The sequence below is a fragment of the Trichomycterus rosablanca genome, chromosome 6 (assembly GCF_030014385.1).
Source record: "Trichomycterus rosablanca isolate fTriRos1 chromosome 6, fTriRos1.hap1, whole genome shotgun sequence".
NCBI lineage: Eukaryota > Metazoa > Chordata > Actinopteri > Siluriformes > Trichomycteridae > Trichomycterus > Trichomycterus rosablanca.
The window spans coordinates 6,030,355-6,042,698 of record NC_085993.1 but is presented as its reverse complement, the minus strand read 5'-3'; the positions used below and the strand labels follow the sequence as shown (position 1 = coordinate 6,042,698).

At 34.6% G+C, this 12,344-nt stretch overlaps 1 protein-coding gene across 1 annotated transcript; it reads right to left on the bottom strand.

The window, feature by feature from the left end:
• Nucleotides 1-7,007: 7,007 nt before the first annotated feature.
• On the bottom strand, nt 7,008-11,852 carry barhl2 (BarH-like homeobox 2). The gene is made up of 3 exons (XM_062996538.1): nt 11,330-11,852; nt 8,560-8,785; nt 7,008-7,684 (listed from the first exon to the last, which is right to left on the bottom strand). The coding sequence occupies exons 1-3, from the start codon at nt 11,850-11,852 to the stop codon at nt 7,333-7,335; spliced, it is 1,101 nt and encodes a 366-aa protein (XP_062852608.1). The 3' UTR covers nt 7,008-7,332.
• Nucleotides 11,853-12,344: the final 492 nt, after the last annotated feature.

The window sequence follows — 12,344 nt, the reverse complement described above, 5'->3', positions numbered from 1 at the left end:
CAGGGACAGGGAAGATGGTTAAAATTGATGGGAAGATGGATGGAGCCAAATACAGGACCATTCTGGAAGAAAACCTGTTGCAGTCTGCAAAAGACCTGAGACTGGGACGGAGATTTATCTTCCAACAAGACAGTGATCCAAAACATAAAGCAAAATCTACAATGGAATGGTTCACAAATAAACGTATCCAGGTGTTAGAATGGCCAAGTCAAAGTCCAGACCTGAATCCCATCGAGAATCTGTGGAAAGAGCTGAAAACTGCTGTTCACAAACGCTCTCCATCCAACCTCACTGAGCTCGAGCTGTTTTGCAAGGAAGAATGGGCAAAAATTTCTGTCTCTCGATGTGCAAAACTGATAGAGACATACCCCAAGCGACTTGCAGCTGTAATCGCAGCAAAAGGTGGCGCTACAAAGTATTAACGCAAGGGGGCCGAATAATATTGCACGCCCCACTTTTCAGTTTTTTATTTCTAAAAAAAGTTTAAAATATCCAATAAATTTCGTTTCACTTCACGATTGTGTCCCATTTGTTGTTGATTCTTCACAAAAAATTACAATTTCATATCGTTATGTTTGAAGCCTGAAATGTGGCAAAAGGTTGAAAAGTTCAAGGGGGCTGAATACTTTTGCAAGGCACTGTATATATATATATATATATATATATGGGTATGACTAAAACACCTGAAAATAATTAGGGGGGTGTCCACATACTTTTAGCCAAAATAATGCTCATGTACGGTTAAAGTGGATTTATGCACTTGTCATATATTAAATTAAAAATCTAAGTGGTTAAATACTAGTTTTCTGTCATTAAAGCCCTCTAATTAGCACATGGTCATTACTGAGACTTATCAAAGGCGTTTTCTGATAAATTTGCCTGACATATTAGTCAGTTTTACACGTTAGCAATAATTGCATGCTTGTAATTAATGCAAGTAGAGGCAATGCCTGGCAAAAAAAATCCCAATTCACACTTTACACTAATCTAACCTTGATGTAACCGTTCCTTCCAATTTCGCCGGCTTTGAAAAACGCTCCTTTGACAACTTACCATCTTAAAATTCACTGCTCTGACACCTCGCCATTACCACAGGGCAGGATTAAGGAGCCATGCAGGCAAAATTAAGAGGCACCCAGATGCAGCCATTCTCATTCGGGAGGAAGTGTGAGTGCTTGCATTTTGTCACGGCTTTAGAAAAGGAGCCCATAAAAAATAAGATGCCGTACCTGCTAAATTAACACTTATATTATATTCTGTGTCCAACTGGAGTTAGATGGATGCTGTAGGCCATTATCTAACAAAAGGGTGTTTTAATCTCAGTAGATGACCCTTATTTTTATGTTTTTCTACCTTTCGTTATACTTCGTTAGATGTGTTATATTCTTTGAATATGTATTTTCATGTATTTTCATTAAGATTAGAACTGTAGTGTTACAGAAACCTTAGCTAAAGATATTGTGATCAAGCCCAGTTCACTAAAGCTGATTGTGATTCTGTAAATTAACAATATGTTTTATGTCATTCATTTAAAAGGCCATATTCAGCACATAATTATTTTTTTTTGGCGGGGTGAGGGTGTGTGTGGTATGACCCTCCTACTACCTAGATCCTCCAAAAAGAGGTAACAACAGCCATTCAGAAGTCATATAATCATACATAAATAATTAGTACTCTTCTCACACCACTTTGTTTTTGTCTATATATATATAGACAAAAACAAAGTGGTGTGAGAAGAGTACTAATTATTTAGCTAAACATTAGCTAAAAATGGATTTTGAGGTAAACAAAGCAGCTCTTTTCCATACAGCGCTCCAGACCAGGTTGCAAGATGCATTGTTTTTCCTCTGAACAGGGCTACTCATAAACTGTTTGTCTGTTACATGTTTTGTACACACACAATATTTATTCATTCATTTTTACTAATTGCTTTATGCTTTTCACATTCTAATGGTCTAATGTTATTGGTCTAATGCCACCTATAGGCACCTTGCAGAAATACACCCTGTCAGGGGTGTTAATCATATGAATGTCCTTGCAGATAGAGGCTTGAGGTGAAAATAAAACCAAGGATCCAAGTTGCCAGGCGCACCACCTACATAATAGCATAATACAAATTTGTTTTAATTCTGTTTCCAAAACTGTTTCTTTTAATATGTTTTGTGGTGCACTGTACGGCCAAATGGTAACAGCTTTGGTAAAGTTGATAAAACAATGATATATGCTTCCAGCTTTGCGACAACATAGTGCTCACTTTTACTTCATTCCTGTTAAACACTGGGCTGAATTGGAATTTTGACTCTGAGCTAGGCCTTCTTGTCCAACCTTAGTTCTTGACCTCCCAAATGGTCTTTTCACTGAATGGGCACAAATTCCTCCAAACACACTCGAACATCTGCATCTTCTCAGGAAGTTTATAACTGCAAAAAGTGGGCAAGTCTATATCAATGCAAATGGTTTTGAAATAAAACGTCAAACATGCTCAGGTGTCCACATACTTTTGGGTATATAGTATACATTTAAGACAGTGCAGTTAGTATTCAACATGAAACATTTTTAAGTATTTCATCCAACTCTGGTCATTCATCATACTGCCGGGTGCCTCTACAAAAAGGCCACTTATAGCCTATAAAGCTAAAAAGATGGCAGGCTTTTAAACAGCCCAAAAAGAGTAAAAACTAAAGTGGAAGTTCTAATGCAGGTGAAGTATTAATGATATTAATTCAGGCACTGGTCCAGACTGCTTGCTTTGGTTGCAGGCTCAGTCCCCATAGTCACATATCTGCCATCAGTAATGGTGCAAATAGATTCAGCAGCTTTCGCCCGAGGGAGTTTTAGCCTACATTATAGATCTGGGTTATAATTAGAGCTGGGGAAGTCAGCTGGTGGAGACCCCGTTTTACAAAACAACACATGCATGGTACTGCTGGCTGTTTTCAGATCAAACATACAGCTACTATTTTATACAGTAATTTTACCCTGTACTTTAATAAATTAATCAATAAGTTTATGCAGAAAGTGTAACCACAATGTTTTTCTATTTATATTTTAATTGCTACCTATCCTGGTAAAACATGGTAATATTGGTAAAATGTGAGATTCACAATTGTCACCCTCAGGTTTAGATTGTGAGAAATAATGTACTGTAGTGAAGTTTACTTTAAACCTACACAGTACATTTGAGTTTTAGTTACTGCTGATTGTTCATATTCAGGCTGTAGTTTTACCTTGTCAGTCACAATGCATGATATTATCAATATTCCCCACTCACTCAGCATATTCAGCCACAAGTTGCTTACAGTCCAATTATACCTTAACCGGATAAATCAATTGTCCATTGTCTATCCAGACAGAGTCATGAACATGAATGAACATTTGGAGTCAAATAGTAGTATACATTAGCAGGATTAGCATCATTTTGTCTATTTTGTTTTTTGTTACAGCCTAGATTAGAGCCCTAAACTATAATGCTAGTTTTCTGACATTTTTAAGCAAGGTTTCCAGTCGGTCTGCATTGTAACAAAAGCTGCTGTATTATAGGTTAACCCACACATATGAATATGATCTGACTCATAGTTATACACTTATACCCTATATGGCAAAAGGTGTTTGGACACCTGACCTTATGCTTGTCGGAGATCTTATTTCAAAAACAAATATTATTAAAATAGAGTATAGAGAGCTATGTGATCTTTTCAGTTATAACAACAGCCAGGCTGCCAGAAGGCTTCTCACAATAGTTGGAAGTATGTCTGTGGGAATTTGTTCCCATTTATTCAAAAGAGCATTTGTATGGCTGGGCACTGATGTTGGTCAAGAAAGCCTCGGTTGATGTTCCAGTTCATTCCAAAGCTGTTCAGTGTTGCTGAGGTCAGGGCTCTGTGCAGGATACTGGAGTTTTTTTTACGTCTTAATGAAGCTTGTTTTGTGCACAGGAAATCCTTCCTAAACTGTTGCTGCAAAGTTGGAAGCATAACATTTATTTTATATTGAATTAATTGATTCCTTACATCTCTGAGCAACTGGTAAGGCTAAAGCACATGCATTTCCAAATTGGAAGGGGTGTCCCAATACTTTTGTCCATATAGTGTACCTCATATAACATACAAAAAGTACTTATAAATGATAAAAAGGAGGATTTTAGGAGGCGATTAAAGCTTAATAACAAGTGGAAGTACTTATGAGTACTAAATATTATGTATTATAATATTACATGTACATTATAATATGTAATATTATACAATATAAGAAAAATATTAGGCTGTATCTGGACTATTGGTATTATCATTTCATTTGACTAATTTAGTTTAATTAGCTGTACTGTTACACACCTGTATGACCTGCAGATTGTTGTTTTGCTGATCGTGGAAAAAGTTTTATTCCTAGTTTTAGTCTGCATTATTAGATCATAAGTAAACTTAGGAACAGCTGCTGGTGGAGCCACTCTGCTCACAAATCAAAACAAAACTAAACTACATGTGGGGAGACTTTAGATGCAACCAGTTTATCTTAATTATAAGATTTATTCATTATAATCAAGAACAGTTCTACCCTAGTGCTCAGTATTTTTATTAAGATAGGTTAGGGAAATAATGATGTAATATTAAAGCCTGTATAACCTGCATGTTTCCTGCATGTGGCAAATGTAACAAGTTTTAGTTAGATTTAACCTTTATTGTACATGGCAGTTATAATGAGGAGGTCTGCTGGAGAAGTGCTTAACCTTCCATATACAGCAGTGAATAAGATATCAGACTAATTTTACAGTTCTAAGATTTGTTTAAACTTACATCCAGCCTGCTGAGTTTAAATAAATGCATACTAATTTAATCGTATGCAAAAGAATAATCAATTCTCTAATAGGAATCAGCTTAAAATGTTCTACAGATGTAAGTGCACAATTTTTATTTATTTAAACTGTTAAATAAAATAATATTGTTTGTAATATTATAAATAACTAAAAATTATGCATATTTGCAGAAAATGTAATACAGCGACGGGTAATATTCAATGTGGCTTTATGTGTAAGTTACTAGATAAAGTGTTAATATATTTGTATTTAAGGCATTTGCGGAGCATCTATCTATCCATCTAACTTTATTAATTTTTTATATTTATCGTTATTTTTTTTCCTCGAATAGAATAAATTGGTTCTCCACTATAATCTACAGAGACAAGAAATGATCTAAAGAGACAAGAAAATAAAAAATGTAACCCGAGTTACAGAAAAGCCCAAATAAACGAAAACGAAGCGCGTTATCATGAAAACATGAACAGCCCGCGTTTAATAATAATAATAATAATAATAATAATAATAATAATAATAATAATAAAACATTGGTTAAGATAAAATACTGCAATGTTTATAGGGTTGTAAAATAGCGAGGGAAAAAGGAAAATCCACGTTTTTAAGTCGACTTAGATTCACTAACGCTGTTCAGGCAACTTTCACTTAATAAACTGAACCCTATGTTTTTGTCTCTGTCGGAAGTGAATATGGAAAGTAAATAAAGAAACATTTTTATGGATTAAACGGGTTCCTGGAGAGACTCTAACTCTAATTAGAACCTCAAGAGCTTTATTTTAATTACCTAGTTACAGTGGTAATTTATTATTTATTTAGGGCAGTTGTAGCCTAGGGGTTAAGGTACTGGACTGGTAATCAGAAGGTCGCTGGTTCAAGCCCCACTACTGCCAGGATGCTGCTGTTGGGTCCTTGAGCAAGGCCTTTAACCCTCAATTGCTCAGACTGTATATAGTACTGTAAGTCACTTTGGATAAAGGCATCTGCTAAATGCTGAAAATGTAAATCTTTAGAATGCAATGTTGAAACAGCCAAATTACTAAGTATAAATCTTCCTTATAAACAAACAAAAATGCTTAATCTAATATGATATAATATATAAGTACAACCGAAGATTGATTTCTAATTGTATACTGTATATAATTGTCGGTGTTGTGACGTCACACATTCCCTGCAAAACGGTAACGATGTGTTTCTAGTTTTCACAATGTTATAAGAAAATATTCTGTCAAGTCACATCAACTACATGCACATATAATAATAATTAAAAAAACTGAATCCAGCTGTTCCCAATTAGCTACTCTCGCTGTGTCCCAAAGTGTACTGATGCAAAGCAGTAATCAAATTTTAGAATAGAAACCATTTGATTTGGAAAACCTGGCCTAGATTACTGCTGTATATTTTTTCTTGGCCTTCAACACATATATTTTGTCACATCAAATTGTAAATATAAAAAGTGTAATGGAAATGTCTAATTTCCAAAATTAAATACAGGCTTATTATTATTATTATTATTATTATTATTATTATTATTATTAGTAGTAGTAGTAGTAGTAGTAGTAGTAGTAGTAGTAGTATTTATTTTACTGTTATTATTATTATTATTATTAGTAGTAGTAGTAGTAGTATTAGTAGTAGTAGTATTTATTTTATTGTTGTTATTATTATTATTATTATTATTATTATTATTATTATTATTGTTGTTGTTGTTGTTGTTGTGTAGCAAAAAAACACAAAACATCCAAAAAAAGACTATGACTGAAAGGAGGATTTTAGGAGGCCAGTAAAGCTTATTGTTGAATTATTAGGGTTTTTTAATAAAAAATAAAAGATGTTGCAACGTAAAAGTTATAAGCAGGTTTACGTGTCTCGAGTTTAGTAGTGAAATGAAATGCACCCCCTAAAGCACTGTCATAACATCCACACAGTTTAAAATAAAATGGACTGAATGTGTTCACAAGGTGAAACGTTGATTAAATTGTTGTTTATGTTTTATAAGGAAAACATTTTAATGTATTTGCGTGGAACTCTACAGTTTCCATTAGTGTTAGCTTTATTTTAAGTCACATATAAAGCGATGGTTGAGGTGAAACGTAAAATCAAGTTCAAATAGTCACTATAGTAAAAAATGTGTTTGTAACGATGTTTTGGATCCATTTAGTTGAAAGTTATCACATATAACCTTTTAGTGTTTAGCATTATGTCTTTATTCAAGCTTTTCTTGAATTCTAATAAACTTTGAGTTTATTTAGTAGTATAAGTGTATTTGTACAAAAAAACCAAAACAAACAACAATCCGTCACATAAACAGTCACTTTTTTACTGTGCACGGCCAGATCAGAACTGCTTGGTTGGTCCATATTAAATAATAATAGTTCTTCTTTCTTTCTTTTCTTTAATAAAAGTCTTTGAATTGTCTTTTTTGGAGAAAAGGCGCTTTGAATTGTCTCAAAAAAACCCAGCGCGAGTCTGATTCACGTCTCTTTCCAGTGTCTCTTCATTGATTTTTTTCTCTGTTATTTATCTCTTTACCGGGGGTGCGTCGCACCGGGAACCGGGCTTCCCAGCGGATTGAGGGCCGGTTGCCCGCTCGCTCCCAGGCCGTGGATGAGTACGCGCGGCACGAGCGGTCGGTGCAGGGCGGCGGGGTGCAGGGCGGCGGGGTGCAGGGCGGCGGGGTGCGGGGCGGGTCCGCTGCTCCGGTAAACGCTGCTGTACATCGCTGCTGCCGCCGCAGCTGCTGCCGCCGTGCCGTCCACCGAGCCGAGCAGCCCAGGGGGGTAGAAATACGGTGATGGGAACATCCGCTGCAGCGCCGAATAACTGCCCGCTTCTGCCAGCAGCTCCAACCCTACTGCTGTCTGCCGCTTCCACTTCGTCCTGAAATAATAACAAAAAACATGTTGTTATTATTATTATTATTATTATTATTATTACTACTACTACTACTACTACTACTATCCTTCTTCTTATTCTTCTTCTTCTTCTTCTTCTTCTTCTTCTTCTTCTTCTTCTTCTTCTTATTATTATTATTATTATTATTACTACTACTACTACTATCCTTCTTCTTCTTCTTCTTCTTATTATTATTATTATCATTACTACTACTACTACTATCCTTCTTCTTCTTCTTCTTCTTCTTCTTCTTATTATTATTATCATTACTACTACTACTACTATCCTTCTTCTTCTTCTTCTTCTTCTTCTTCTTCTTCTTCTTATTATTATTATTATTATTATTATTATTATTATCATTATTATTATTATTATAGCGCAGTATAGCCTGTAACAATTAGTTGTAACGAATACTAATTTACACCAACAATACAAGCATAATATATTTAACATTTACTTCTGATAATTAGATTTAATATTGTATTTACTTATTTTACTTTTAAATATTATTAATTATTTATTATTTAATTATTAAATGATGTATTAACCATCGTGCGCATGTACAGGTGTGCCAGTGTTTTCATTATTACAGTAAAAGTTTACGCGCACTGTTTTACATACTGACCGATGAAAAGTGGTTCAAACATGGATAAATACTTGGAGCAGAAAGAGTGCATCTATAAATATATAACAAGTTCATATTAATAGATTATAAATATATTTTGTTTTGTTTTGTTTTTTATTCTATATTAAAACGAGTAAATTATATTCAATACTCTACAGGTCTTAAATCGAGCTAGTGTTTCAGCCCCATAACGATTACCAGCCGATGAGTTCCTGTTAAAAGTAAATAATCTCACCGTCGGTTCTGGTACCAGGTCTTGACCTGTGTGTCGGTGAGGTTTAGTGCTGCTGCCAGGTCCATTCGGTCCTGAACACTCAGGTACTTTTGGCGCTCGAAGCTTCGCTCCAGCTGGTTCAGCTGATGATCCGAAAAAGCCGTCCGAGCTTTCCGCGGCTTCTTAGAGCGAACCGTGGGGCTGTCCCTGGAACTGGAGATTTCCCGATCACCCTCCTCTTTTGTTCCTAGAAAAAAGTTGAAAATTATTATTGTTATTATTATTATTATTTTCATTAATATTATTATTTTCATTGTTGTTATTATTATGATTATTATTATTATTGGTATGTGGCGTCCAAGTGGGTTTGTAATCTAGTATATTACAATAATAAATAATAATAATAATAAAGTAATAATAAATCTTCACCTTTAAAAATATTAAGTCTAGAATCGATGTTTCGATCTATCTCTATTTGTATCAGATTTTTTTCTCCCTGATCCCCCCTCCAGGAAGAACAATAATCTCTCTAATTGACCCACCAGGGAGGCTTTACATCTGTTTCAACTTCTGTTATGCTAATATCAGACAAACTCAGTGACAGTGACGAATGGTATGTTTTGAAGCTCTTACATGACAAAACTGAAGATATAAACACAACAATATTGAAGAATTAAAGATTCATTTAGACTTCTGTGATCTTGCTCGTTTAAAGTGTCAAAACGTGGAAATTAAAATCGATGCTGCCAAACACTTAAATTACGATTTTATCGAATTGATCATTTGAATATGTGTGTTTGATTATTTGTGTACCTTTGTTATATTTTTAATCTTTCGGGTTTTATTATAAACATATATTGTGAAATTGTATTAGTATTGTATTAAATATCTGTGTACGTGTTATTACGTGTTAAGCTTATCTTTAATGTTAAATCATTAAAACATTTATACACTTTAAAATATTTCAAATGTACTATAATAGTGGAATAAAATGTAGTTGGAAATAAATACTGCAGATGTCAGTTCAACCCTTCAAGACTTAAGTGATGATTGTAGGTGTTGATCCATCCCCGGAGGTGTTAATTTATTTCAGGGATTCAGGGATTGAGCCTCGTATCCCAGCATTTTCCTTTATACATGTTTATGAAATAAATACATCGACGGTACATTAATAGCAGATATTCCTTTACATCTTATAAATAAAACATTTAAAATTATAGCTCACTTTTTTGATTAACAATTCGCCAGTTTAAAATAATACTGGGGTTTTCATTAGTGCATTACATACTATTAACAATGTACAATCATTTTGTATATAGATGTTTGTAAAAAACTATATATACTTTATATATTTAAGCTCTCGTGAAAACTACAACCTTTAACAAATTAATTCACCGTGTTTATCTTATATAATATATAAAAATATAGATTTTTTTCTTTTGGGGTAAGCATAAAGATTTACAGCAGAGCATGAATGCCAGTCATCCTAGAGTTAATGTGAACATGTTTGTGTAGTTAAGATAGAAAATGCACATGTTTTATCATTTTGCTTGTAATGAATTTTAATTGTTATTGCAGTAAATAAATAAATACGTACAATTATTTCAAATTAGGCAACGTAGTGCACTCGAGTTTTTAAGTAATGAATTCATATAAAAGTTTGCACCTGTGAATGACCTCTATTATTGACTCAGTGGCTGTTTCAACAGTGTTGTTCGTCTGTGTAAATGCTCATAAAAATCCATGTAGTTTTTCAATTGTTTCATAAAAATATAAATACAAAATAACGTTTATGCAATGATATATAATATATATCTTATCTCAACAAAAAACGCCATCAAGTTTCTAAAAATATCGATCATCATACCAAAACACACTAATTCACTACACTAATTTATTCTAATATTTATTAGGTCTGTTTCTGATTTAAAAATCTAATTTCCAAACGCGACACTTTGTGAGTTGTGAGGTTTTTTTTTTTTTCAATCTGAACATGTTATTGTATTTACTGTAGAACATGAACACCTGACTGTATCTACTGCGTTTTTCCAAACTGATGTTTCATACATGCAACGCTTAAATGTTATTTATTTATTTAGTTATTTAATTTTGCAATCGTTTACTACATAAGCATCTCACCAAATACACTATGACGTGGTTTTGTTTTCTTCAACCCAATCCAATTTTTTTACTGTAGAATTTGGAGATAAACTAAAATGATCATGTTTCGTATAGGCAAATACAAACAATAAAGTGAAATTAAGTTCATTGTCTGAAGTCTAAGCTTAAATATTCTACTCGCAAAATAATCTTATAATCTTATTTGAATAGTTACAATTTGTATAGTTATAAAATTAATAATAATTATTCAGTTTGCTTATTTTTAATACAAATGTGTGAACGTATTTTCTGTTCGCCTATGTCACTGTACCAGTAATCTGACATGCACACTAGCTTTATAGTAATAGCTTTTATTTAAAAACTCAAGTTTTCTGGAACTCTGGAACGTTTTACTTTTTTTGTGTGCAGTTGCATTTCTCGTCGGCGTGTTTTACCTTCAATGCGCATTTTATTGTATTTACTATAACATGCGCATTCAGCTCAATTATAAAGCTTTATAAAATAAATGAATAGCTTCATGTAAAGGCACATGGTGTGATACAAAATACAAAACTCGGAACTAAACAGATTTTCCCCAAAGATGTAAAATAATTGAAATTCTACAGCCTGGCTCAGCTCATTCTTTAACTTCAAAGAAATTTGTTGTTTTAATTATAAAGTTTGGTCTTACCGTTGCATTTGGACTCATGTTTGTCGTCTCTTTTGTCCAGTTTGCCCCCGAGCTCATCGTGCTCCGCTTTGGGTGTGAGAGGTTCCGCGCTCTCGGACTTTGGGCTGTGGTGGTGATGATGAGGATGATGATGGTGCGGAGAGTGTGCCAGACTGGCACTGTAAGGCGCGCACGCTGCCAGCGGCTTCCCATCACCCAGAATGTCCTTGATAAGAAAAGAGGAGGTGGCGGTCCGCGGGACAGGATTTTGGGCGACCGGATGATAGTGATGGTGATGATGAAGATGATGATGAAGTCCTTCTTGCACCGAAAGCGGCTCGGGAGGGTCCGCGGTGACCGAGATTGGGGTAGACGGGCTTCTTGCGCCCGACGCGTCCAGATCCGAGCACGGTGACGGTGTAGCGCGGCTCCGAAAGTCCGCCGCTCGGTAATCTTCGTCCATCATCGCCAGCGCCGAGCTGCACGAACCACCAGAAGATAAAATAGTGTCTATTCCAAAACTGGACGCACTAGATGCTTCCATGGCATAAAAGGGGGAAAAACTTAAAAAAAAAAAAATAGGGAAAAGGTAGTTGATTTAAGAAGTCAGCATAACAGCGTGGTTACTTTCCAGCAAAAAGAAAAATACAAAATACGCACGTTTTAAACAAAAGGTTTCCAGTTAAATATTTCGAGTTGATTCGTTTAAAAAAGCAAATTATTTTTAAACATTGCCAGTTAATTTTGATACCTAATAAAAACGCAAAACGAGCGTTTTGTATCAAAGTTGGCACACTGGTATTTTACGCACATTTAACGCACATTTTAGGAAAAAAGCTCCAAAACAGAAATCCTAGCAGGAAAATGATGAAATAAAAGTGTGTAGATGAATTTTCCCAGAATGCAATTACATATGGCCTGACTTCTGTAAAATCAGTTTAGTCCTGTGTAGCTCCTGGTCCGTCTTGTTTAGGATACTGAGCGTAATTTATTTATGTCTGTCCAAAAAGTTGCGCTTTCTGAGCCTCCTGACTCC